This window comes from Tyto alba, unplaced genomic scaffold (genome assembly GCF_018691265.1).
Source record: "Tyto alba isolate M040663 unplaced genomic scaffold, T.alba_DEE_v4.0 Super-Scaffold_5, whole genome shotgun sequence".
NCBI lineage: Eukaryota > Metazoa > Chordata > Aves > Strigiformes > Tytonidae > Tyto > Tyto alba.
The window spans coordinates 8,173,428-8,200,216 of NW_024881326.1; the positions used below are offsets into that span (position 1 = coordinate 8,173,428).

At 43.7% G+C, this 26,789-nt stretch overlaps 1 protein-coding gene across 6 annotated transcripts in view; it reads left to right on the forward strand.

Moving 5' to 3' along the window:
• Positions 1-1,250: 1,250 nt before the first annotated feature.
• Positions 1,251-26,789, forward strand: part of NRK (Nik related kinase) — a 105,340-nt gene continuing 79,801 nt past the window's right edge. For 5 of the 6 annotated variants that reach the window (XM_042807450.1, XM_042807453.1, XM_042807451.1 and 2 more), the window contains exons 1-2: positions 1,251-1,527; positions 6,379-6,444. In XM_042807450.1, the coding sequence (XP_042663384.1) occupies positions 1,471-1,527; positions 6,379-6,444 (123 nt within the window). In that variant the 5' untranslated portion in view covers positions 1,251-1,470. Of the gene's footprint in view, positions 1,528-3,622; positions 3,678-6,378; positions 6,445-26,789 lie in introns of those variants that run through there. The other variant, XM_042807452.1, reaches the window with a different exon arrangement.

Sequence of the window (26,789 nt, forward strand, 5' to 3'; positions counted from 1 at the left end):
CTTTGTCAAAGGTGACGTGAGGGCCAGAATTTTCCAAATGCTGCCTAGGGGAGAGCGGGGGGCTGGGCTGGACATGGAGAGGGGCTTGGGCTGGGCTGTTGCTGCGTGCGGATTTCTGCCCCCGTCATGCATAGCTGCATTATGCGTGTTTAGTTCTTCAACAAACTTATTTTTTAATGCAGCAATCGGCCTCAAATCTGTTAGTGCTGTATCAGTATGCTGGCCTACAGACAGGCGGAGAGCAAAAACCCAGGGTCACCTTAGCAGATAACATACCCAGCGTGGGCTCTTTTAAAGGGATACTTTGAAGCTGAATGATGCATCAGCATTTCTTTCAAGGAAATTGTCAAATGCCTTTATTACAACACTGCCACTCCGCTGCTGGCATTGTGTCCGCCGTGGTGTGCTAATAGACACCAAAGATGTTTTAACCGCTTTGTCTTGGATTGACGTCTGTGACTGTGAAAATAGTGATTCAGAATTTTGGCCCCTTTACTCACTCTCTGTGAGGGGACAGTGTCCCAGCCCTGAGCATCCTACAGGAATGTTTAAGGACTTTATCTCAGCAACGCGCATTTCCACTGATTTTTGTCTCTAACTACAAGGCCTCAAAATATCCACAAGTCCTTCCACCCCACTACAATGCAGTTGTACACTGTGTTCTTTCCACGGTCATAATTACAGGGTGAAAGAGATTGTGATGAGCAGCAGAGTTTATAGTAACGTGCAGCCTCCCGGCTGCGGCGCTTCGGGACGGGCTGCGCCACGGGGCTGCTGCCCGGCCCGGCCCCGGGAGGGACTCGCCGCTGCCGGTTGCCCCACGGTGCGTGTGGGGCCCACGGGGCCGGGCTCCCCCCGTGGCTGAGGCCGCGCTGGCTCTGAGCCGAGTGCCGCCACCTCCGTGGGCTCGTCACCTCAGGGAAAGGGTCTAGAAGTCTTCGTGTGTTTTCCTCTTTTATTTCTTTTAATGGAACTTTGTTGGGGGTGTCGAGGGATGCGCGCGGGGCTCGTGAGGCGGCGCGTGCACACGCCCGCTCCCCCGGGGCCACGCGCTTCCAAATATACCGACACACACACACACACACCCCCCCCCGCCCCCCAAAACACCCCCTCACACACCTTCCCCCCCACTCCCCACGTGTCCGGAACGGGGGGCGCGCGCGGCGGCCGCCCCCACGGGCGGCAGGTGGCCCCGACCCCCGCCGGCGCGGCGCGGCACGTCACTTCCTCGCAAACTTTTTTTTTTTTTTTTTTTTTTTTTTTTTCCCGAGGAACTGTCTCGGCCAAAGTTGCCGGCGGCGGGCGCCCGGGCTGGGGGTGCCTCCGCGCCTGCTGAGCGGGGAAGGGCTTTCCGGCCGGCCGGGCATGCCCGCCTCCCCGCGCTCGCCGGGGCACGGCCGGGCCGCCGTGGGCCGCCCGCGGGACCGTTAGCTCGGGGCGGCGGGGGCGCGGCTGCCGGCACGGAGCGCCATGGCCCGGGACTGCGCCGCCCGCAGCCTGGACGGCATCGACCTGGCGGCGCTGCGGGTGAGGAGGGGGCGGCGGGGGGCGGAGGGGGCGTCCCGCGTGGGGGCTGCCCCGCGTGGGGGCTGCCCCGCGGGACTGCGGCGGGCCCGCTTCGTCCCGCCGTCGCGGGCGTCCTCCGAGTGAAACCTCCTGGGCTGGGGCTGCCCGAGCGCGCTCCTCGCCTCCGCAACCTCGCCGCGGGGTCGTGCAAAGGCTTCACCCGCTTTTTTTTTTTTTCTATATTTTTTTGTTGTTGTTGTTTTCCCCTAGATCTGAGGGGGGATTTCGCTCTGCCGCGCGTGGGGAGAGGCGCTGGCGCTGCGGGGTGTCTTTTGCGGTGGCCGCGGGACACCCGTGCTGGTGGCGCGGGCTGTGGGGAGCGGGGCGATGCCGTGCGCGCCCACACCGGGACCCGCGCGGGCGACGAAGGGTCGGGCTGCGGGGCGAGGGCCCCACGGGCGCGGGTGGGCGAGAGCCGTCCCCGGCTCCGCCGAGCTGGGCTCCTGGCCGCCCGCTCGGGGCTCGCCGTGGCACGGGAGGTCGCGTCCCCATCGCTGGTGGGATCGTCCCGCGGGAGCGCTGCGCTGCCCCGCTGGGAGCCGCTCGCCGGAGAGGGCTGTTCCCCTCCCGGGATAGTGTTTCCTACTGACATCCGTAAGGGTGATGTGAAGCTGTGGAGAGAAAACAAATGAGAAATTATTTTCTGGGAGAAAATATGTACATGGGGTTTTGGCTTTTGTGGCTTTTTTTTTTTTTTTTTTTTTTTGTCCAGGTTTAGGATTTTTTTTTTTTTTTCCCCCCAAACCTAAAAAAAAGTCAGCATTCACCTAGTTTGCTATGAATTTTTATCGTTATGCTTTTGTGTTTTTAGGTTTTTTAACATAACCCAAACTTTGGCCACATTAAAAGCCACACTGTTAGTGTTTCACATCCACAAACACTTAACAGGGTTAGGTATGATGCCCACTTTTAGTTCCACTTTGATTTTTTTTACATAGAAGCTGGCCACCTATCGACCCAGGCCAACCAGGGCAGTTTTTTCTGGAGCCCTCTTCACAGAAGAAGAGGAAAGAGTTGAGCTGTGGCAAAAAGCAGTCAGCCCCAGACAGTGAAACCAAAGCAAGCAATTTTCTAAAAAATATCAGGGGGGAAAAAAAAAAAAAAAGAACAAGGGCTGTGAGAAGCCTTTTCAATAATCACATGGTGAGGAGGGTGTTCCAGACCAGAGGCAGAAAGAAGAAAGGCAGTTTGTGAAGATGGCACAAGGCCCCTGGCTAGGCAAGCAGAAGTTTAACCTGGCTCTGCTCAGGGCAGTAAGACAAAATAAGAGAAGGTCTTCTTTAGAGCTTCAGCAGATGAATCTTATCTTCTTGAATAAATGATAAAAAACCAATGTAAGTTTATAAAAGAGTAGTGCTGCAAACCAGACAGTAGGCTTTGTGTCAAAAGGTCCAGTGCTGAAACCTCCCAGAGACTGTAAGCACTGCAAGTTTCAGCCTTGACAGGGCAAGGGATGATTTTGTCCTTTCAGAGGAAACCTTTTCAGCACGTCAGCAGCCCTAGTTTGGGGTTCGTGCTTAGCGGGAAGTGGGAAGCGAGTGAGGCTGGGCTGTAGATGAGAAGACAGGTGCTTTGCCTTTGCCTTGGCTGAGGTGTTCCCGGGGCCGGCGGGAGCTGCTGGTGCTGAGCTCCCACCAGCCTCGCCGCCCTCCGGGGCTCCAGCGGGGAGGCAGAGCTGTGATGAGGGTCATTTCCAAACTGTACGAGCTGGCCATGCTCCGCTCCAGATGGGTGCTCGCCAGGGCTTTCTCCTTTTCCTGGAAAGACGTGGCTTGGGCTGTAGTTTCCAAATGTTGCCAGAGTATCTTCTTGGGGTGCTTCTGTCCTGGGTTCATCAGGTGGTTAAAAAGCCTCTGATCTCTGCATTAGGTGCAGAGGCCCTGCAGAAGAATGTGAGCTTCAGACACCTGTATCTTGTTTAGCTGCAGAGATTGTGAAAAGTGTGTTTCTGTCGGACTATTGCTGTGTGCATTGCTTTTCATTCTGCCTTGCAGAGGAGATGGATGTGGCCTGGGTGCCTCTGGGTCGGCAGTCTTGCTCTTGCCTTTTGAGTACTCTGCAGATGACTTGCAGGAAAGCAAGAAGGCCACCATATGGTACAGTGCATTACGGTAATTAACCTTTAAGTGATGAATGTTCAGGCCAGAATTTTGGCATCTGTCAAAGTGAACCTAGCAATTTGGCAGGTGAAGGTGAAGGGTTAGATGGACCACGGGGCTTAAATGGTAGCTGAGAGGAAGCACTACATCAAAGATGATACCTAACTCCAAGATAATTAAGAAGTTGGCCCAATGTGAAGAATACCAGCAAACGATGCAGTGCTGATATCCAGGCGAACAAGGGCAATCCAAGGACCAAAGTCAGAGGCCAGATTAATATCCTTTATGATTCTTAACAAGGCTTGGTTCACTATGGTGCCCTGATTAAAAGAAGAGCGATGGCCAAGTATTTTGGCTGCACTCAGAGCTGCGGAGGTTTGAGACGTTAATGCTCAGTTGGCTAGCAAGGACAGGGTAGGATTTTCGCTATATTAAAGTTAATGCTAACATTTATTTAGATAATCATTTGGGTTTTTCCTAGAGTGTCTGAAACCTTTAGAAGCAAGTCATTAGGACGTTCTCAGAATGAAATTGATTGGAAGGAGAGAAGCTGATTTTGAGGCACATTAAATTACTATGTTTGAATAATAAATAATCTTGGAGAAGAAGAAGAAGGCCAAAGCACGTATTTAAGTGAGAGAGGCAATCACAAACTCTGAGTTAAAAATGCAGTTCCTCTACGTTTCTGCATGCTATGAACGACTCTTAATTCAGCAGTGCTACTTTCTGCAGAAGAGCTGTGGAAATGGGGTGATGCTCGTGCTTCCCGTGGAGAAGGACAGTAGATATATTGTGCGTGGTGGCACGGCTTGTCTGGAAGAGTTCCCCAGAGAGCTGCCGAGCGTTTTACTGCACAGAGTGCGTGCACCCCACAGCGCGGCTCGGTAGGAAGGCTGCACGTGAAGCAGGGGTTGGTACCACCCACCTGTTGCTTTAGCAGTCACAGGGGGTTATTGCTGACTTTAGCTCTGCTGAAGCAAAGCGTGTGGCTCGTTTATATCCAAGACTCGTGAAAATGAAGAAATGAGAAGGAAGCAAAGCACTTTATGAAGATCCCAGTGTTGCAAGCACTCTTATTCCTGTGCTTAGCTCCATACTTGAGTGGTCCTATTGATTTCCTTTTGTGTGAGGGCTTTTGGAATTGGGGTTTAAGTCTAGAAGGCCATGCCTTACAACCTTGTTTTAAAAATAAGAGACAGAAAAGAGATGACACAGATTAGCTTGTGCGTGGGTCAAAAGTAAATGATTTGATCTGGTTGATTAATTTGTTTTTTGTTTGTTTGTTTGTTTGTTTTTTTAAAGTCATGTGAGTTTGACAATCCCGGAAGTATAAGATTAAAACTCATTTAACTTAAAGGCAAAACCAAATGAACTCATTAGTACTTTCAGTTGTGGAAGTCTGTGCTGTGTTGCTCTGACAGTGAAAGCCATTGTCATTTATCATGGCAGTTGTGCCAGTAAAGGCAGAATCTGCTCAGAAAAACAGTCTGTATGCTTCTACTGGGATTTTGCTGAGGTAAACATTTCCATATCAGATGCAAAGAAAACATTATTTATATTAAAAGAATAACATATAAGTGGAGCGGAGAAGTAGCTTGATACCTTAAAAAAAAAAAGGATGTTTTGCAACCAGGTTCATAGAAATTGTACTTCTGAGATAATGTTTTTCTGTATCACATCCCTCAACAGTACCAACAGGCATCAACTGACATGACAGATTGCTGAAACAGGTGTGGTAAAACTGACACATGGAGTTAATAATATTTTATATAAATCTCTCAGTGATATCATCCCAAGAAATGAGCGGACTGATAAATGGCTCAGCCAGAAACCAAGAAACTGGTCTCTTGAGTTCTTAATGTTTTTATATAAATCTCTCAAGTGAATTTTAACTGAGCAACAGATTTCTTAATGTGTTCAGTCATGCAGGAGTGAACATTTACTTGCCCATGCCTTGCAACAAGATGGTCTTTCTATATCTGAAAGGCTGCAACATCTCGTTGGCGAAGGACGTCTGCTGCAGTGGTTGGTTTTAGAACAACTGTTGCTAGCCCAGTAGGACAAGAGTTGGTTCATGTGGTATGGTGCACTGATTACCTGACACGTGAATCTTTTGTGTAAATTAACAGCAATCTAGTTTGGGTTCAAAGCCAAGAATTCAGTACGTCAGTCAAGTTCACCTTGTTCTGTTTGAGAAACAGGGCAGTTGGGCATTCTCAGCCCACCCGTAGCGTTAAGATCGCCTGGGATGGTACATTTCATTGGGCTCAGGTACTTTGTTTACTATCTCTTCAGTTCTATTATTAGGTTCTTTCCTTTGTTACATTGCTAGTGCTGTTTCATAGCAGCCTCCAGGCTAGCTCAGTGTTTTAAGGCTTAGGAAGCCTTGAGTTTATTCCTTATTCTACCACTTAGCTTATTCAGTTGACATCTGGTATTCTTCACACATCTCCATTTTTGTTGCATCTGCTGTATTGCCATGCTACAGATCTTCACTGAGTTGTTTTGTGTATAGAGTTTTGAACAACTTGACTAAAAACTTCAATATTAATGCATTTCTTATACTGTTATTTGACTAATTCCCCCTTAGTGTGTAATACAGATCATTAGGAGATGTGCCACAGATGTTTTCATTTTGCTTGTATACAGTTACATTCCATTATGAAGTGGTTTCTTTGCTGCAAATAATGTTATTTCTCCTGTTTTTTTGCAGGATCCTGCAGGAATATTTGAACTGGTGCAGGTTGTTGGAAATGGGACATATGGACAAGTCTATAAGGTTTGGATGCTTCTTTAGTTTATGATGCTGTTCTTGATAAAGCTGTTTTTACTAAAGCAGAAATTAACACCATTTAAGAAGATGGACAATATTGTTCCAGTAATAGTCTAGTTTATCTTGATGTCTTTTCTGTGTGATGCAAAATGGTTTCACCTGTGAAACTCTGTGCCCCTTCCTTCTGTCCTGTTTTCATGTCTCTTTGCTGACACAAGTCAGATAAGTGTGTTGGCTTTTGTATTCACTTCCCTCTGCCTGTATTTCTGTCCTGTGGTTATTTTATCTTTTTCAAAATTATTAAATGAGTGTCTGGCACAAATTAACATCAGTAGCTAAATTTGGCCTGAGTGGAGAGCTCAGATGAGACTAAAACAGCAGTACTCTTCAAGACAGAGGTGTCAGTTAACCCTGCTCTGCAAGCAGGCTATGAAGTTTTTCATTTCCATTATTACCTTTATCGCTGTGATATCAAAGCAGAACTACCCGTCAAGAAACTACAGAAATTAAACATTGTCTGCCATAACATGGTACGTACACTATGCAATGCACACCTTAAGTTGTAAGAAGTAGCATAGAAAAGCGTTCTTTCGCTGTGAAGCCTTTCCTAAGAATGACCTAAGAAGAGAAGAGACCTGACAAAACAGGTAACCACGTCTGTGTTGTTCCCATTTGGAGAAGGCAGACGCAGGAAGGAAAAGGCCATGCTGCTGAACCCTTGGAGGTACCTCAGAACAGTGACAGCACTGGAGAAAGCTGTCTGGGCTTGCTTCCCCCTCAGATCCCACTGCTGACAGGCTCCTGCAGGACGAGTCCCTGTATTGGTGCAGGCCCTTCCTGCGTTGATCCCCTATTGCAGGAAGAATGCAGAAGTGGGCCCCGATGTACAAATGCAGGACTGTTCGTCTTTCTCCAATTCCAGGACATGAAATGAATGTTATGTTTCTGTGTCCATCCTGTGGTGGCAGATCTGCTGTGATTGCTTTCTGGTGTCCCTTTGAAGCTATAGATATTCTTTCCAAGATGCTGGAAAATCCTCTTCAGAAGCAGTTCTGGGGAGTTTCTAGTTTCCCATACTACATTTTTAAAATTTATTTTGATGTCAGAAGCAGGACCTTTCTCATGTAACTCTTTGCTGTGATTAAGTCTGTGTTGTTTCTGAGATTGTCGTTCAGATACTGCAGTCATTACTACTAAATTAAAAATAGAGGCTCAGGGGTTCATATGGACAGATTAGAAGCCAGGAGACATTCAGGGGTGCTGTTTCCAGTGTAGTCACAGAGTTTTCTACCTGTAAAAAGATCTTAAATCTCCCAAATGACCTCTGAAGTAGTTGCCTTTCGTTTCATGCCTGGATTTATTTTATATTGGGAGTGAAAAAATTTCAATCTAGTCATCTTTTAAGGATGTTGAGAGTGAATCAGCTGCTTAATCATGGGAGAAACAGGAAGGAGAAACATAGTTTGTTTCTCTGCTGCAAAAGAAAATGTTTTGAGCTATCGTGTCGTTCACTAGAATGTTAGTTGCCAAAATATGTAAGAAATATTGACAATGACAATTAAAAATTGTACCCAAAGGATGCTCTTCTCTAAGCACACAAGAGGCCAGGGTCTGCCAGCTCTGGATAACGGGTGATTTGAATCTCAGCTCATTCTGCCCTTGGACTAGCTGCAATGTCTAAGCAAGGCATGGAGAGACAGGGTCTTTCAAGGCTGAGGGGAAGCTTTGTGTACATTCATCATGTGATGGGGAGATGATGGACTGTGTGTAACCCTGGCTAAGTGCAAGCACACCCATAACAAAGGCTTTATTCATACAAATACATGTGATCACTGCATGTAGGGTGCTTTGCTGAGGCTTGCTTAGGGGATGGAGATGCTCTTTGGGGGAGGATGACAATGAACTGGATGGCTGAAGAAGACAGGTGATGAGATGGACAAAGCGTGGGCTCCAAACTGCAGGCGGTTAGCTTGGTCTCCATTGTGAACAGTTTTCACATGGTCCAAAGCTCCAGTGTGTTTGGGAATATCTCTGCAGAAGATGCCGAGCACCAACTGAATGTAATCGGGTGGTGTCTCCCTGGTGCTGGCCTTGCAACCAGAGCAAATGTCAGTTTTGTCAGGAGTGCAGCTACAATGGAACAACTGCTTCTGAAACGATGATAAAAAGTTAGGCTATGGTATTCACTTTTCTTTTTCACTGCTCTCTGTCCTTTGATCTATACAATTCTAGGACTGATGGAGTGAATTAGGGAATGTTGGAATAATTTTGGAGTTTGTCTAGTATAGGCTTGTGATCATAAATATTTATATTATAAAGTAATCTCAGTTATCCACATAACGTACTTATGTCATTAGAGCACATTTTTATTCTCTAGAGGTGTTGGAATCTTCCATGCATTCAGAAGCTGCACGTAGTAGTTTGCACATAATCAAAGCAAAGCTTATTTCAGGCTAAATAAAATATGTCCAAGATTACTAAATTGCTTGGTTGGCTGTGGAGATGATTCATAAGGCTATATGTTTTAATATATGCAGCTCCATTACAATGAAAATAAAATTTAGAGGATTCATCATTAGATTTGGAAAACAATGTTTAACAGATTTATTGAAGGAGAGTATTGTTCATACTGAATTATTCCAGAGCAGTTCCAGTTCAGTGTCTTTTTAAATTAAATGGAAGAGGTATAAATTGTACCCATGATAATGCTAGAGCTGTCTAGAAATGTTATAAAGTTGGGATTCACATATAATAACTGACTAAAAGCTAGCAGATTTTTTGACAACTTATGAAGTAGTATGATGTAAATATGCCAATACTGGCAACTTCAGCCTTTTGGAAAGTATGAACTAAATATTAAAAAATCGGATGGTACCCAGAAGTCATGAGACTTAGGCTTTGTTATCTCTTGAAATGACAGATGAGCTTTTCGGTTAATTGCTGGCTTCCAGGAGCTGAAATCTGAAGAACAGTACTGTGTAAGAGGTGATTCTGAATAACGTCATGGAAGGTGATAGCAGAGAGTCTTCTCTGAAGGCAACTGGAAGTAGTACATTTGCCAGCAGTTGTAGAATTACGAATATTTACTCTTTCATGCCTTTGTTTCCTGAACTTTGAAGTGCTGAAGGTCAGATTGTATCCAGTCTCTGCACAATCTCAACTGAAGGCATACAGGAAGGGACGCATGCACTGCTTTTGCACGGGCTGTCCATCTTCCTGGGAAGCCTTGAGGCCAGGGACCACAAAGACCGTGTGGGGGACATGGGGTTGCTCTCCAAAGTATGAGGGCCAGCATTTCTGGGGTGTTTTAGAGCTGCTGAGCAGTAACGACCTTCAGACAGGGCAGAGCGATGTTTTGCATCACATAACTGTTGGTGTCAGCTGGGAGGAAGCGAGATGGCTGAAGGTGTCACCTGCAAGTTTTGGGGTTTTGCTTCTTCCGTGGGCTGCAGCTGCGGTGCCCTGGAACCCCCGTCTCACAGGCTGCCTGGGGAAGCTCGAATCACTTGTTGCTTGGGATGGCATAAAGCTGCAGAAAACAATTAGGAGATTTATAAACACTATCCTTTTTTTTTCAATCTGGTAGTAGTTGCTACGTTATCGTGACGTGGTGTACTGTTAAAGGTGGTACCTTTGAAAGTGTTGTGAAGCTAATGTCTGTGTCAATGTGTACTGCTCTTAGCGTGCTTGTGGCTGTAACTTGCAGTGTAGGTAGGGCCACCGAGACCTGACAGTGTTGTGATTTTAATAATTCTTTGGCTAATCCCGTTAATTCCAGAAGTTGAATTATATAGGTGCCTTGTTTTCCTTCCATTTCGATTGCTATGAAGATCTGGACAATGATCATGTATCACCCTTGATGTAGAATGGTTGTATCTTGGACTGTGCTTGTGCGTTTAGTAATAACTAAACTGCAAGTTGGGGGTGGGGGCAAAATATCTTTTTTGCAAAGACATCAGCTGTTAGTTTCAAATTCTTTGAGTGGCATGTGTTCAGCAGGAGCCTGGTAATGCATTTTCTATCTTTTAATTTTCAGTGCAGGGTCATTTTTCTGGTGGGTGGAGGAGGAAAGGGAGACATGGGGCAACTGAAGTGGGTGCCATTTTTGAAGTGTTTGGGTTAAACAATTGCTCTTGAGCTGTGAAAGAGACTGGGACTCTTGAGTTGATAGCTGCTTTGGTTTTTTAGTTATCAAGATAAAGAGGAATTGCTCCTAATCCTACTCATTCAGCTGTGCTTTGAGAGTCCTCATCTTTCTAAAAACGTTTCTATGGGCCAAATGAGGTCATCAACAGCATCTGTGCAATTTGCTTGTTTTCTGATGTCAAGAGGCACCTGTCTGGGGCTTTTGACTTCCTTTGTCTTAATGATGTGGATTAGCCTTCTCCTGGGGTCAGCATTTTTGTGTGGCCTCTAGGGAATGAGAGGTCTGTGTGTTTAGCGAGTTCCAGGGGCTGACATTTTTTGGAGTATGGTCTTGCAGGCTGGTGATAAACTGTGACAAATTTGCAGCTGCTGTGTGTGCAAGGTGGTTATATCTTTAATAGAGTCTGAGGGCACAGGGAACTTGAGAGAGGTGCTCTGGTTTGGGACTGAAAATCAAAAGGGAAGTAGTGGCTTCCTGGTAATACAACTGATGAAGATGAAGCAGTGCTGTTGTTGGGGCTTAGCAGAGTTTGGAAGCAACCCTGCCTTCCCGTAGTGGCTCTGCCCAGCTAGCGTTTTTATTTCTGTGTAGTCACATAAGACTTTGAATACAAAAAGGAAGGAGGTTTGAGTAAGAAAGTGGTTTTGTTTATTTTTGGTTTGTTTGGTTTTTTTCACATGCAGCTGCTTCTTGGCATTGAATCATGCTTCAGTTGTTGGCATGAGTTATGAGTTACTCTACTGTTGATGTACAGTGGCAGGAGTGTAGCAGAGCATAAACATGACTTTTCAGTTTATCTTAAACAATTTGAAAGTCTGCTAAGTTCTTCATAATTAATCGCATTGAATAACTGACTGAAGTAATAGAGACCAAGTTGGGAGGAATGGTAACAAGCAACATTTTTTTTTTGAGACTTGGTACTTTGTGAAAAGAATCGCAAGGCCATGCTAGGTTATGAAGTGTTAAAATCTGTGGACTGCATTGAAAACCTTAATTGATGGTAGCACCTCAGGCAGTTATTGGAAGGTTAAATATAAGAAACATTTCAGTGCGTTCCATAAGGTAAATATATATAAGCTGAAAACTTCAGAATCGTTCTTATGAAGAATGTATCATGAAGCTGAAATGCAATTTCAGAGTCTCCAAACTGGTGCAAATGGAGACGTTAAAAATCTCATGTTGTATTGGGGTATTTTGTTATCATTTGTGGTCAGTTACAGTTTTCAAGCCAATCATAGCCTTCAAGGCACTGAGATTTTGATGAGTCAAGTAGGGAAATCAGTTGTTCTTTATAGAAATGCTAAAATGCTACTTTCCGTTTCACTAGCAGTTGGTAGAAGTGCCTGTCTGTCTATTAATTTTATTTGGGTTTTTAGTAGCACAGCTGATTATCTTGTCCACATGAAAAACTAGTTAATATATTGTAGGCAGCAGTGTATAAAGAAGTATTGCTGCAGTGTACTGAATAGCGTCAACAACTCATTGTGTAGATTCTTGTGAACAAATAATGGAGATAGTCTGCTAATCCTGGCAACACGGATCTGTTTCAGGCATAAGTCTGAGCTTAATATGTGCTACTGCGGCTGTAATAATATCAGAAATGCTGTGATGCTTATGAACGGGTTGCCTTGAAAGCTTACTGTGTACAGCTGTAATGTAATTAATAAACTAAAGAGGTGTGATTTGGAGTATTTAACCTCTTCATGCCTTGGATGATTAGTAACACCTGTGAAGTCCACATAATACAAGATGTGTTTCTTCTTCTTCTCTCTCAGTTGCCGGCAACTCCTAAATACACTCTCATACATGTCTGCATGCATTTCTTAAAGCTTCCACACCACCGTGTTGGTCCTTTTCCTCCTTCATCAGAAAGGATGTGGAGTTGGCAGTGCACCCTTGCATCAGCGAGGGCAAACTGTGTCTTGGGCTGCATCAGCATGAGTGTAGCAATAAAATTGGGAAGAGTGATTACTTCCCCTGCTCTTCTTAGGCCACACCTGGAATACTGTGTCCCATCTTTGCTCCCCCAGTTCCAGAGAGACATTGGGAAGCTGGAGAGTGTCCAACAGAGAGCCACCAAAGCACTTAGAGGGTTGAAGAAGTTTACCCGCGAAGAAGGAAAGGCTGAAGGAATTGGATTTTTTTTTCAACTCAGGGAAGAGAAGGCTGAGGGCAATCTAGTCACAGTTTTCAAGTGCTTCAGTGGTGGTTTGTATAGAAGCTGAAAATACAGGGATGCACAGGACAAGAGGAACCAGGCTCAGGTTGCTCAGGGGAAATTCCATATGGTTGTAAGAAAAAAAATACTTACCATAAAAACCCGTCAACACTGGAATAGGTTTCCCAGGGTGGTGGTGGAGTCACCCTCGCTGGAGATACCCAAGGGTGATGGGTGTTGTCTTGGGTAACCTAACTTAAGGTCCTGCTTTCAACAGAAGGTGGGACCATATGTTCCCAGAGGTCTTCTCCAATCTTGGTTTGAGTACAGGACATGTGAATCTCAGTGAACAGAATATATCTACTATCAGTCCAGCCTACTAGATTATGAATGACTGATTTGGAGAATACAAAAAAATTGTAGGGGGATTGGCTTTTTTATAGGCAGTGTATCGTGTGTATTTAGTTGTCAGTCAGGAGCCTTTTTTTCCATAGTGTGTGTGCTTATTTGCATGGCAATGTCAAACTATATTCAGCAGTGAAATTTAAAATAATGGATCATACATGCAAAATTAATTAGCAAATTATGAAGTCCTGGTTCTAGTTAGTAAATATTTCAGGGGAATTCAGTTAAGAATCTTAAGTGTAGGACTAGTTTATCAAAAATAGAAGAGTAAGGATGTGAAAAAAACCTTTCAGCTGTGGAGTGCTTCTATACAATAGGGGCCCTTTGAGCAGAGCAGTGTACAATAATTAGATGTGCCATATCAGCCGTTAGAGAGTATTAAAATCCTTGCAAATAATTTGTTGGCAGGCCTGGCACTTCTAGCTCCTCCATGTTTTGGATCTGAATGTCCATACGAGAGAGTACAATGCATTTTCATCCTAAACTGGTGGCATTTTGAGCTCATGTTGTGTAACACTTCAGATGTGGTACTGGGACATGCTATTTTGAAGGTAAGAGAACATGCTAAAAATGCAGCGGTGATAATGTGAGCACAGTAGGAAATAGTTAAAGCTCTTAATTCCCCACTCGTGCACTTTGCTGCATTTTAAGCACCTCACTAATGACACTGATTTCAATACTCCTGACTGCTCAGCAGCATCCAGAATCACGCTTATCTGAAGATGTGCATCAGAGTGACCAGTGCTTTGCATGCCCGAGTTTTACAATACCAGGAGTATTCCATTATATATGTTATCTCTTCAGAATAAATCAGTGGAGTTGGAGAGCCTGGCTGGTTGGAGAAAGCAAGAGATGAGCCTGCATTAACTCCTCCTAGTCAGTCTGACATGTGTGAGAGCAGGCACATCATGAAATACAATTGCTTCTTACAGTGTTACTGGCAGCTGCTGAGTTCTAGCTGCAGAGATGTAACTTTTGCCCTGTGAAGGCCATCTGAGAACAGTTAAAAGCACTACAGTGCTTGTGCCAGAAGGGTTTCTGATGTGCTTGGTGCTTGAGCTTAGAACAGTGCTTGGGATAGGGCTGGAGCTAACTTGTGGCAGTAGCAAACCCTTTGTTGTGTTGCTTTTTTGGAGCAAACAGAAGCAAATAGCATTAAAGAATTGTTTTTGTTTGTTATTCAGATGAAGTCATGAGCCTGGTAATTTGCTGTCCTGCAAACTACATGCTGATTTATGTCTGTGTAAAGGTTGCTCAGAAGTCTGCCAAGTCAGCCAGCAAGGCTTCTAGCACTGGGGATGGGAAGTGCTGAAACATGAGGGGTTCTCCCACAGCTTTACCCTGTCATGGACAATTGCCACACCTCCTTTTCCATGCTCCCTGAATTACCCCCTGAGTAACAGAGGCCAGCACCGTGTGGACCACCCACTACATGAGGTGCGGGGCGTAGCGGGGAGGGATGGTTAGGACAACCGGCCGGCACAGCTGGCAGCAGAACCAGTGCCACTAACCACATGGTCCTTGTGCTCGCTGCTGGGAAGAGCTCCTCCAGAGAGCACGTCTCGGGACGTTTCCCAGTGCCACGCGGATTCGTGCCGGGCTCTGTGGCAATGCTGCCCTCAGCTCCTCGGGGGCATCGCGGCTCCCGTGCTGGGGAGGAAAGCAGCGTTTGTCCCAGCCACGATCTTCCCGCTGGCTTGAAAGCAAAGCACGACTGGGTCTGGAGGCAGCACAGCTATTCAGATTGCAGCTGCCTGGGTGGACAGCAGCAAAATCTGGTGGGATGATTGTTTGATCCTGCCCTTCCAAAGCGTTTGTGGGGAAATGGAGTTTAAAAGCCAGTTTGCATTGTCAGCTGGGGTCAAACAGCTCGCTCGGTTAGTAGACGCAGGTGCAGGTCAGCCCCTTGTCCCGTCATAATGAAATTTCCAGTAAGTAATTTTAAATTATAATGTCCAATTTCAATTGTAAAATCCATAAATGTGATAAAATTACACTTCTCTGGTCTGGTATTCAGCTGTTCTTAGGCTGCTGGCCAGCAGTAATTTTCTTGGCCTGCACAAATCTGTGAATATGGATTTTGGGAATAAAATTAAACTATTTTTTGTCGTATACGTTTTAAAGCTCTCGTGTGTTATAAGCCTGCCTTGTAACCTACTGACTTTGTGAGATTCCTGAAAGGTTTTTAAGATTTGCTTTAGAAGCACCTTTTCAAAAGTAGTTTCTTCCCTATCCCCATTTTCTCTCCATGAAAACGTGAAACTTAAGTAACTTCTCAGATTTTAGGAAGTGGACAATCCAGAAGATGTACTTTGTAGCAAACTGTGGCCTTTTCAGTGCCCTGCACAAGTAATGTTATTAGCTAATATGTAACAGCTAGTATGTATTCTGTGGAGGTGCTTTCAAGTGCTCCCATCATGTAAGAAATACATATTTTCATAAAGGTGAGAGAGAGGATGATGTGGGCAGCTGCAGTTCAGGAGATCAAGCTTTTCTTCTTGCCGCTGCCTCTCATCATTGCTTGAAAACACATGAATTTGCTGGAAATGGAGCTCTCTTTATGACTGTAGCTATTAAAATGGAGGCAGTCCTTGTTTTTGTAAAGTGTCTTGGGATTCTGGTTAAGAGGAATTAGTGTATTTGTGGAGGTGATTTGTGAGAATTGGTTAGCAGCCACTTACTAAACAACATGCTGTTTGAAAACAGTTTCACTTGAATCAAAACATGTTGAGTTCAACGGAAACATTAGTGGGAAAGTTTTAAGAAATTCGTTCGCTTTCCTTTTCAAACTTTGTTTCAGAAATGTCAAAACATTGCATTTCATTTGCTTTGTTTGAATGTATGTTTTAATTTAGCAGGATGTTTAATATTTCATATATTGTCTTTAGTACTGCATACTCTGAAAAAAAGGTACTATCATACCAAAATAATTGGGCATTATCAAAATAAATGTGACTATTAATGCAAATTCTTCTGACTTTCCATTGTGAGAGTTTACAACCTAAAGTGAGACCAGTTGGCAATATACTGACATTTTGTTGGGGTTTACTGAATACTGGAATTCACTAAATTACATTTTCTGACTCTACAGTTGTGCAGTTGCTACATCTGATATCAGCATTTTCTATCCATTTTTTTTCATGTATTTCTTTTGTTAAAAGTGGAAACATGTTGAGGGAAGGGGCATAAGGGAAATGTGTGGTGGCCTTCTGAAAAATATTTATTTTAACTGAAGTTGAGGAATTTTCTTTCTCGTTTATTATGCTAAATTTTAGCATGGATTTTTCCTAGTATTTAAAAATAGCAAAAAAGTAACCAATTTACTGATTATGTCTGCTGTAGTAGATTTGTCTGCTCTTGTTTTACTCTTGGCTTTAACGCTATGAATAATTATACTAAAATATGCAACAAAACACACATAAAATAAATATGCATGTGTCATAGATAATTGACTATAATGTATTATTTACACAGATTGTCCATGATGTTGTCTTCTTATATGGAAAAAGGGAAGAGCCAGGAAGAAATGTTTTTGCTTTAATATTTGCTTTTTCCAGTCTAACATGAAATATTTATTGTAACAGGCTTCTTGCAAACATTCTGCTCCCAGAAGCCAAATTATATCAACAGATACCCAATTGCCTTTTATTAATATGAAAGGGTAGAGTTAGGTATTGTGGACCGGTGTATCTCTGCTGCTCTGAAAATCAGATTTCTGTGGTGAAGTCCTCCAGTTTTTCATCAACTGCTGGCAGCTGGAGCTGGTCCTGTGTGTGCATTTTGACCTGCAGAAGAGGACAGGCAGTACCAGGACATGATTTGGGTGCACTAGACCATTCCTCCCCTGGGATTCCTTTTTGATGAAGGACGATTTGTTTCCAGAGACATTAGAATACGTTTTGTCATCTCTTCCAGCAGAAGATTGCCAAATTTTGCAGGCAGGCACATTAATGCTTGAGGCGTAGGATGTGCCCAGTGAACCCAGCAGTTGTGAAGCCCGGGACAGCCTGGACGTCGCAGAGGTGGTACGTGCCAGTAGATGTGGTGCCCTCAGGATACACTGGGCTTTTTGTGCGTGTGCAGATCAGCCTAAGTAGGTCTGACGTCTCCCAGATTTGTTGAGCTCCTGGCTCGCATACTGTTGAGTAGGTGTGCATGTGCATAGGGCACAGCAGATTTCTGGATGCCCAATTGGGATGGTTTTCTTGTCAGAAAAAGAGGTTACATATGGAGACGCTGCATGTATTATAGCCTGCTCCCCACAAATATGCCTGAAAATGGAGAAGGGATGAAGGAATAAAGAGATGCATTAACTTTCCTTTCTTTTGGACACTTGAAAGATTTCAGTCAGAACTGTTTTGAATATAGGAAGTTGCAAAACAAAGGCTGGAAACTCAGGTCTCTGATCCTACAGCCTGGAAAATAAAGGTTAGAGAGGGTTTAGGATTCATCCTTTCCTATATTCCTCTCTTCCTTTCTTTGAATAGTGTTATTTTTCTAGGTACCCACCTGGTGGAAGACTTTGCATGGCCTGTATCCCTGGCTTCCATGTTGGAGTTAGAGTATTTTCATGTTGGCACAAGAATCTGCATGTACAGACATGTATAAGTGATCAGGATTCTGCGTATGTTTGCAAAGCTCCTAGTGCATTCTTGAGGCTGTTCAAATAGTCGCAACAAATTTCTGGTTAGGTTGTGTAATGCCATTTGGCTTCTTGCTTCTGCCAAATTCACAGTTCTCTGATCAGGAACGAGAGAAAATGGCCTTATCAGCCCTGGGTGATGCTTGGAGCCTGCGTGGCACTTGTCCTGTCTGTCATGCAGCTGGGTTTTGAATGTCATAGTGAGTAGATTAAAGACAACTTGTCTTGCTAAGTTTTTGTGGTTGCTGTGTCCTGCATTGTTTACATTACAGAGTTCTGGCAGACCTCTCCCTTTTGAAGTTGTTAATATTAAAATAGAGTAATTCTTTATATTACAGAGATGGCCTTCTAGTCCGACTCTTGACTGTGGGGCTCCAGGCACCTCAGCTGCCCTTGTAATGGTGGCAGTGCTGAGCCTTCCCATGGGAGCTGGACGAGGGCTGGATGGGGACTGTAGGTGCCAGTGGAGTTCGGGATGGAGATGACACTGTGCTATATAAACCGTGATTATTAATGGGGAGCCTGGCTGGTTGAATCCTGTTGTGTGTAAACACTGCCTGAACTTCCAGAGGGGTTGTTCCTTCGGATTATGGGAGCATATGCCAACAGTGGGTTTTCCTTCCTTTCTGACTTCCTTTATTGCCAAGCAAGTAGCATGAATGTCATTATACAGTGCCCTGTTATCTAAGCTGTTCGCTGTTGATAGTGATTGCATGATACGAAAAGTCCCCAGAGACTGCATGACGCGTTTTCATTCCCAGGGATCTCCTTATAAAACTGGAAACACAATCAGAATGAGAAACAGGGCAGCTGCTGCTTCTGCAGTTTTCCTCACCCCAGGGCAGGCTGCTGACCATGTGGTTCTCTAGGTGTGTTTCTAGGAGTTGGTTGTGATCTGATAAGCCATGTCTGGCTTGTGTCCTGGCTGCCGAGGAGGATCCATGTTTGTGCATCAACACTGACTGAAGGAACCTTTATTAGCAAGCTGTGTTTGAAATGCACAAGACAACACAGAGGGATTTACATCTTAATTTTTTTTTTATTTCCCCCCCCTACCCACGCATTGTGTTTGCCATTCCCACGTTTGCCTTCAGCACAGCCGTTCATTTCTGCGGCTGTGCTCCTGAGGTTTCGCATTTCCAACCTGCGTGCTCGGGATGGGGTTGCATGGATGCTGGTGTCGTTACGTAACAGGGTGTGTGCCTGGAGCTGGGGATGAAGCAGAGCAACAGCTCTCTTGAGGTTTGGCAGAAAATAGTTTCTTACATTATTATTCTTGACTTTTTTTTTTCTTGGCAAAAACAAAAGGAAGCGTTAGCAGGTAGAAGGTTGTTGCCTCGCCACAGAAACATGTTCTTGCATATGACTGCTGCGAGGGCAAAACCACTAGCTGGACCCACCCCTGACTGTGGCCAACATCTGCTGTCCCAGTTAGCGATAAAGCCCCTGCTCTCATTGGATCATGAGACATATGAATATTAAGTTTACACCAGTCAGCTTTTTCATCAGTGTTAATTCCTGACTTCCCTAAACCAAATTCTTTTAAAAAGAAGAAAAGGCTGGTAACAGAAATAAATGGGAATTTCCAAGAACATTAATCTCTCTCTTCTGTTAAATCCACTCTGAAACTGTACGGACAGATGGAGTTATGTAAAAGATGAGTGCTTGGAAAATGATGTCCAGTGTGAGTGCTTGGAAAATGATGTCCAGTGTGACTGGGTGAAAGAAAAGAAAATGACGAACAAAATCAGTGCAGGCCAGTCAACATGTTCATACTTAACAAAACTGAGCTGGAAATACATTTCTGATTAAACTGGGTCAAACCATGTGTGCAAACTATGTCTTTAAAATTAATTATTTGGAACCTTGTTTTTTCCAGTCCTTTGCATATGATGTCATTTGTTTTACCTTTTCAAAGTGGATATAAAATGCTAACAGTGACATGCTAGTGCTTTATACTCACCTTTCACTCATTTGATTATAGAGTAAATGGCAAATAAGAATCAATGCTGGAGAGCCAATCCCTAAAGGTGGCTCAGTGGCTAATTTCAGAACCCTGTCTTGTTTAGTTATTTAGTTTTCTGTAATGCCTCTATTATTGAATATAGTTATTGTGCAAAAATGTAAAAAATTCATATTTTCTGTAAGCCTCGGTGGTGCAAACATGAAAACAATTTTGCAGCATAAATGGACTAGAGGAAAGTAGCCTACAAGCACTGATGAGAGATGGGTTTATGTATCAAGGTAAATTCTGAAGTTATTTAAGCTTCCTGGGTTTTGAGGAAAAACTAAATAGTAAAACTAACAAAATGCAATTTCTTGCAAATTTGTCCTTGCTTACCCTGCCCTCTGACCTCAGCAGTCCAATTTCTTTGAGTCCTTTAGGAGCTCTGCTAGCACACATACCCGTGGCCCCCACTTACTCCCATACCCGCCCTGATCTGACACTTCAGCAGCTGCCACCTGTGGCTACCTGCTGCCCTTCTGGGCTAGCAGCAGCTTGTGCTGCGTGTGGCCTGGCTGGCCCGCTGGCAAACAGCGTCGGGTAGCAAACCGCGGAGCCCACTCTGGAGCCCTCCTCTCTGGAGGAAGGGAGTTTGTCTCCATCTCCAGTTTTCACAAAGCACACAGGAATTGAATCATCTTGGAGACTCCGATCTGTCTGTCGAGTTTGGTTGGAAAGGGGCTGACAGGTTAAAACATGGTTGGCTGCAAGGGCAGCACAATCACGTACGCATTGTTTTCTTAAGAAACCCAGCTAAACTTCTATCTTTGAAAGCTTGCAATTCCCTGTAATCTCATGTCCCTCCCTGAGCCTGAAGGTTCATAAACTAGAAGACAATAAAAAGCACTCGGGAGGCAGGTTTTCTGGTATTGTGTTTTCATATGTTCTTTGGTTATTATTACTATTTTTTAAGGCACTTTTGTTGTAAATAGTAGACCTAGTTATTTAAATTTCTGTTATTTAAATATGTGCATTGGCAATGCTCTAGAGTTTTAGCTGACCTTGCAAAATTTTTGTCTGGCACATGTTACCATATTTATCCTAAGGAGCAATGAGCTGTTGGTGGTGTATTTTGCCATCTGGATGTGGATGACAGAATATGCAAAGAAGCTGCAAAAGGAAGTTATTTTGAAACTTGTGGATGGTTAAACTGTTAGAGTAAATTTTAAAATGAATACAATTAGATGATAAAGCAGAGATGCTAGTTTTTAAAGCTTGTATAACATGTGTAAACCAGACTTCAGATGCTTGCTACTCTACATTTCTCCAGCGAGCTGCTGGCATTAGCTGGATGCCTTGTGGAATGTTTAGGTTGGTTTGCTGTTTTGCTTTGTTTTTTTCTTTCTTTCTTGACAGCTGCTTTGTGATGTGATGCAGCTGGTTGGACAGGCTATTGCCATTACAAGGTAAAAGAAGCAGATAGTGTTCAGAGCTTGGAAGATGAGAACTGAGTTTGAGACTGAATCATGAGAAGGTTTCTGGTGCAGCTTCACTGACACCTGAAGTTTCATGAGCTGGGCCAGTGGATTTCAGTCTTATAGTTTTGAATATTTATATATGTGTTTGTGTGCATGTTCATGCACTTTTTTCCATAGTACCTTGGGCCCCGCTGTATTTCATGGTGTACAAGTCTACATAGATGCCATTGCTGCCTGGGAAAGCTTCATGTGACATACTAGCTGACAGATAGTGAATGAGAGGAATCCAGTCCTATATGCCTTTGAAAGTAAATGTATCTAATCAATCAGAACAGCGAATGTTCTCTGTGTCCGTCTGGCCTTCATCTGCAGCTTTATGAAGAGGCTGGTTTCCAGTAGGCAATGAACTTTGGGCAGTAGTAGTGCAGTTGGTTGTTGGCTACTTTTACACAAATGGACACACTGCAGTTATGGCATAGGTTAATTTCTACCGTCACAAACTCTGGCTCAAATCAGTGTGAACACACCTTCTCCAACAGAGAAAACATTGAATATACACACTTTTTTAGTGGGAAACTCGGTGCAAAATGGGATTTGTTCTGTTTGAGAAATTTGAGCTTCTATGAAGCAAATGCAGTAAATCCAACAGCAGAAATTACTGTTGGCGTCAGTGGAGCCAGAATTTCGTGTGAGAACCCATCAGTAGCTGTTGGTGGGAACTCCTGCAGAGAACTGCTCGGGAGTGTAGCCAGCAGTGCATCAGAGGAGGGCATGGGGGTCCCCAGCCTGAGCTGGGGCTCTGCATTTGTTTTACCCAAATGCATAGTTCACTATATAGTGCACTACTTCATCTTATACTGTACAAATGAACTTGAGTTGTTTAAATGGGACAAGGCAAAGTGATGAGAGTTTCAAAATCTGGTCACACTGTTCAGTGGTTAATTGCAAGAAACTCTTGGTCCCTTTTGTGACCAATTCTTCCAATTGTTAGCTGTTGCTTTTCCTGCATATGTGCTGGAAATTATGTTAGTCTACATTGCTTAAGGCTCTGCAGTTCTTCAGCTGTAATGTGTTTAGCCATTTTCATAAAATTATTCTGCAGGGGTATTTTTTTTTTTTTTCCTATCAAGAGTTCACTGTTAATTTCTCTCTCTGCCATGATTGACTTTGACTTTGATCCCTACAAGTAACACATAAAATTGGAAGATATGTCATTGAACAGTAACTGCATGTAGCTGTTCAGGAACTATTACTGCACATCTGACCTATAGTTTGCTCGAGAGGAGAACCTTTGCCAGCGAGGATTCTGCTGTATGAAACTGATTAGATCAGTTCAGAAAAAAAATAACACCAAGACTCATCTCGAATTCAGATTTTTTTCTTTAGGGAAGTGAACTTAGAAGTACTGCTTCTTCTTAATTTAATTAGAAAAGCAAGATATACTTTACTTTTAAGAATAATTAGAAGGGTAGTCTGGTTTCATTTTGGAGACTGACTTAATACTGAAAGCCTTTCCAAACATTTAAGTAATTTCCCCTTGAGTTTTGTGGACCATCTGGCCAATAGGATTTTGGAAGGAAATAGGAATTGGCTGCTGCTGCGAGATCAGTGCCATGTAGTTCATCTCTTGCAGAGCTCATTCAGAAATCTGGAGATTGATGTATTTTCTCACAGACTAATTGTGTCCATTAACTCCCTTTTTATTTTTGGAGAGGATGTGTCAAATAGAGCCAAATGAAAAGGCACTGACAGTAGGTTCTCTTTTTTCCTCAGTTAAATGCTCTGTGAAGACTTTTGTATGTGTGTGAAAAACATGACCTTTCCCTAGGCAAACCTCAGATCTTCTGAGCTCAACAGCAGTACTCAGTAGAGTTTTTTGACTTCAAGATTCACCTCAGGTAAAGAGAATTGTAGGGAGGGCATTTACCATGAAGTACTGATGGAAAGGCTCAGAGTCCGCAAGAGAAACCCATTTAATGCTAGTTTTTAGTATTAGGCTGTCCTGTGTGGTGCTATGTGCACTGCCTCACAGTCATCTGCAGAGAGATGCATACTCTCATGGTATTGCAATCTGTGTGAGCAAAGCACCAGTGGAACTGGAATGAAAAAGTAAATCACCTTTAAGATTGTGGTGGTTCTCATCATCTAGGCTGGAACTTGTAGTCCGAGCTGTATACCCTGCCTGCCTTAAAGCCTTTTTTAAAAAACCCAGCAACACAATTTTAAGCCATGCAGAACATTGTCCATGTTCTGCATTATAAGCAAGAGAAAATTAAACTATGTTACACTTAGTGTTCACAAGAATGTTGAAGGATTTTTAAAAATTCGGTGATATAATTGCTGAGAGCTTAATGTGTATGCAAAGTTATGTTTATGTGGGATAGAAGGCTAATAAAGCCTCTCTTTATTAGCATGTGTCTGGAAAGGGTGCATTACTTTAAAAGTTAAAACATGACTCTCATAACATGAGGTTTGTAATTGCTGTGTGCAGCTTGACCTTCAGAGCTTTGTAGTGATGGTGAGCCAAAAAAACCTTCCTTTGAGGGATTCCTGCTCCAAAAGCCCGGCCACCCATCAGCTGGCCTCCTACAGTCCAGCCCTGACTTCCTTTCAGCAGGACGGGGCTGGCGGGACACATTTAACTGCTTGTGACTTCATCCAGCAGAGATGTGATGCGTAGAGATTTTCTCTAGTGCCCTGTATTTCTGTAAACGGATGCACATGAGTCAGGCAGTGAAAATTCACTAGGGTGGAGGGATTTGTACCTCTCCATAGACTTAGCTTCTTGATGGCCCCTGGTCTGCAGAGTGAGAGTCTTCCAAAGGCTGAGGCTTTTTTCCTAAACTGTTTATTTTTCTGGATGAATAGACTTCTGGCTGTGTGGGACCTTTGTTGCCATAAATCACTGCTGGGCTCCCCAGGTGCTGAGCAGGACTGGCCCCGTGCCAAGGCTCCTCCTGCCCGCAAGGAGAGAAGCTATGGGGCTGCAAACACCCTGCATCCCCGCACCCCCGGGCTGGGCGGCCAGGGGGGTCCCTGCTGCTGCTGCCTGCCTGCAGACCCACCAGCCCTGGCACGCTCCAGGCAGAGCACTCACTGGGAGAAGAAGGCTGCCTGTGTCTGCGAAGCCTCTGAGCCCTGGGCAGGGGTAGCAAGCCGTGATGGGGTGTGTGTGAGGCTGGAAACCCAACAGTGTGTTTCAGCAGATGTTAAGAGGCGTGACAAATGCCAAAGCCTGGGATGAATGGCAAGGCTGGTGAAACTGTTATTTGTGCAAATACTGAAATTTAGGCTCAAAGGAACCAGGTTTTATGTCCCAATAAAGGGACTGTGTGAAAAAGGGGATAACTACACAGCCTGCTTTTCAGACCTCTCCTCCCACTCACTGTGCTGCTGAGTTGCTCTGTGACCCACATATGGCCCCAAAACATTGCTTTTGTTTCCCTGCGGGTAGCAGCTCCTATTCAGGCCACTTGGCAAAGCATGTGCTTTGCTTTGGGTGCCTCATGAGATGCTATGGGAGTCCAGGGGCCTTGTGGTTATCCCTGAAGTCAAGCACCTGGATGACTTTCCGAGCAGATTTTCCCCTGGATCCTCCCAAAGTATCTCCAGATACAAAATAGGCTGAGCCAGATCCAGCTCTGTCAAAATCAGTGGGAGTCTGGTCCTTCACCAGGAGCAGCTATGCCTTCGGTAACCCCGTGCATCCCCAGCCGGCGCCGGGCGCGGTGCCCGTCTGTGCAGTGAGCTTTCTGAGCTGCACGCTGTGCTGTGGGCTGCAGCTCTCAATTTCCTGCTGTTACCCACAAAGGGCCATCGTGATTTTACTTGTCCCAGGAAGAATGTTCCTGCTCTTCCTTCTTGCACATTGTTCACGTTGTTCAGAAATTTCAAGTAGCAGGAGGATATCTGAAGAACCATGTCTGCAGGTTAGCTGAATAAGGAGAAGCCACAGGAATGGGTACTTTCCAGATTCCTCCAAATGAGCATGGAGCTGCAGAAGATTACATGTGATGTTCTGTTGCAGACACCACCCATTTCAAATGAGTGGAGGACAAAACTCCTTTCTTCATATTATGACTACCATGGTATTTCCAAAAGTGCTAAATGCTTTGCTTTCTTGTGCTAATCACAACATGAATGACCTCTTTGGGAGTTGGTTTCAAAATCCCAAAAAATCAATCTCTAGTCCAGTTCTGTACAAGTATGCAGTAGCCTTGAGTGGTTCATGTTTTGCACAAGGATGGTAATCTGATCAACTAAACATACTGATATTGCAAAAATGTAGGTATTCAAATATGCGTTTGCAAAAGGACTTGAATTTGTACATTTGTTTCATTTTCTTTTCCCACTGATCTGCAGTCAGACAGACAAATATTAGGCAAAGCAAACAATCTGTGTTTCTAGTTGTACAATGGGAGGAAATAGGAACTGAAAGGATAAAAAACAAACCCAAAAAACTGGACAGAAAAACTGCTTCTGGTGCCTCTTAAATTTTACGGTTCATGAGGGCTGTGGTACAGACACTTGCAGTAGAGTTGAAAACCCATCCTCCTCCTCCAGAGATCAAGTTTGTTTGATTTGGTACCACTGAAATAACCCCTATCCATCTCTCCCTTTTAGCCAGTGTGGACTTGGGTAGAATTTTAAGTCATTGGTAGGAATTATATGTTCCAATATCTTCCCTTGGCTAATGTGTTGCTATTTTAGTATATGGGAAGTCCTCCTATACCACTGGCAATTTAGTTGTCTTCTATAGTGTTATGAGTTACATCAGTATTTTTGTTTGTTTTTTTAAGCATGTGACACAAATGGGGGCCCTAAGAGAAATTCCTGATTTTTTTTTTTAACCATTAAAACATCTAAAACTTCATTTTAAAAAACCTTTATAAAACTATTTTTTTCACTTTGAGTGAAATGAAAATATTTGTGTTGCCACTAACCCATTTCTGAGATGAGCAGGGAGAGAGAGAAGCAATGGGAGGGATAGAATGACCTGCTCTGCACAGAAATAGGGCAGTGGTGTTTGCTAGGAAAGGAATTTGTTTTTCACTGAATATTCAAGTCATTTTTGCTATATAAACTTGCTAACCTTTATGAAATTATCCTTTTTCATTTGGAATGCAGCATAACATTTTTAATTTTTTTGAACAATTTTTCATTTCTTTAGAAATATATATATATAGTATTTCTTCATTAATGTAACATGCTTTGTTTTAAAGTGCACTGAGTGTTATTAATTAACTTTTGTTCTTTATATATCTACATGCAGACATGTTAGAATTTACTGTTAATGTTTTACAACCCAAGTTCTGGGGCATGCTAAATATTGTTTGACTTCATAGTATGGTCTGTACTGAAAGTGATAAATCTTAGCTGACTTTTTGGAACATATCTAATCATAAGGTAGAGTGGGAATTAACATATGGGAGAATTAAAAAGGGAAAAAAAAAAAAACAACCATAAACCTTGAAGAGCATGTCTTGGTTATTTACAGTGTATTAATATTTATGTTGTTCACCACTGATCAGCTGTGGACAAAGACAATCATATTTTGTAGTGTTTAGGTGACACGC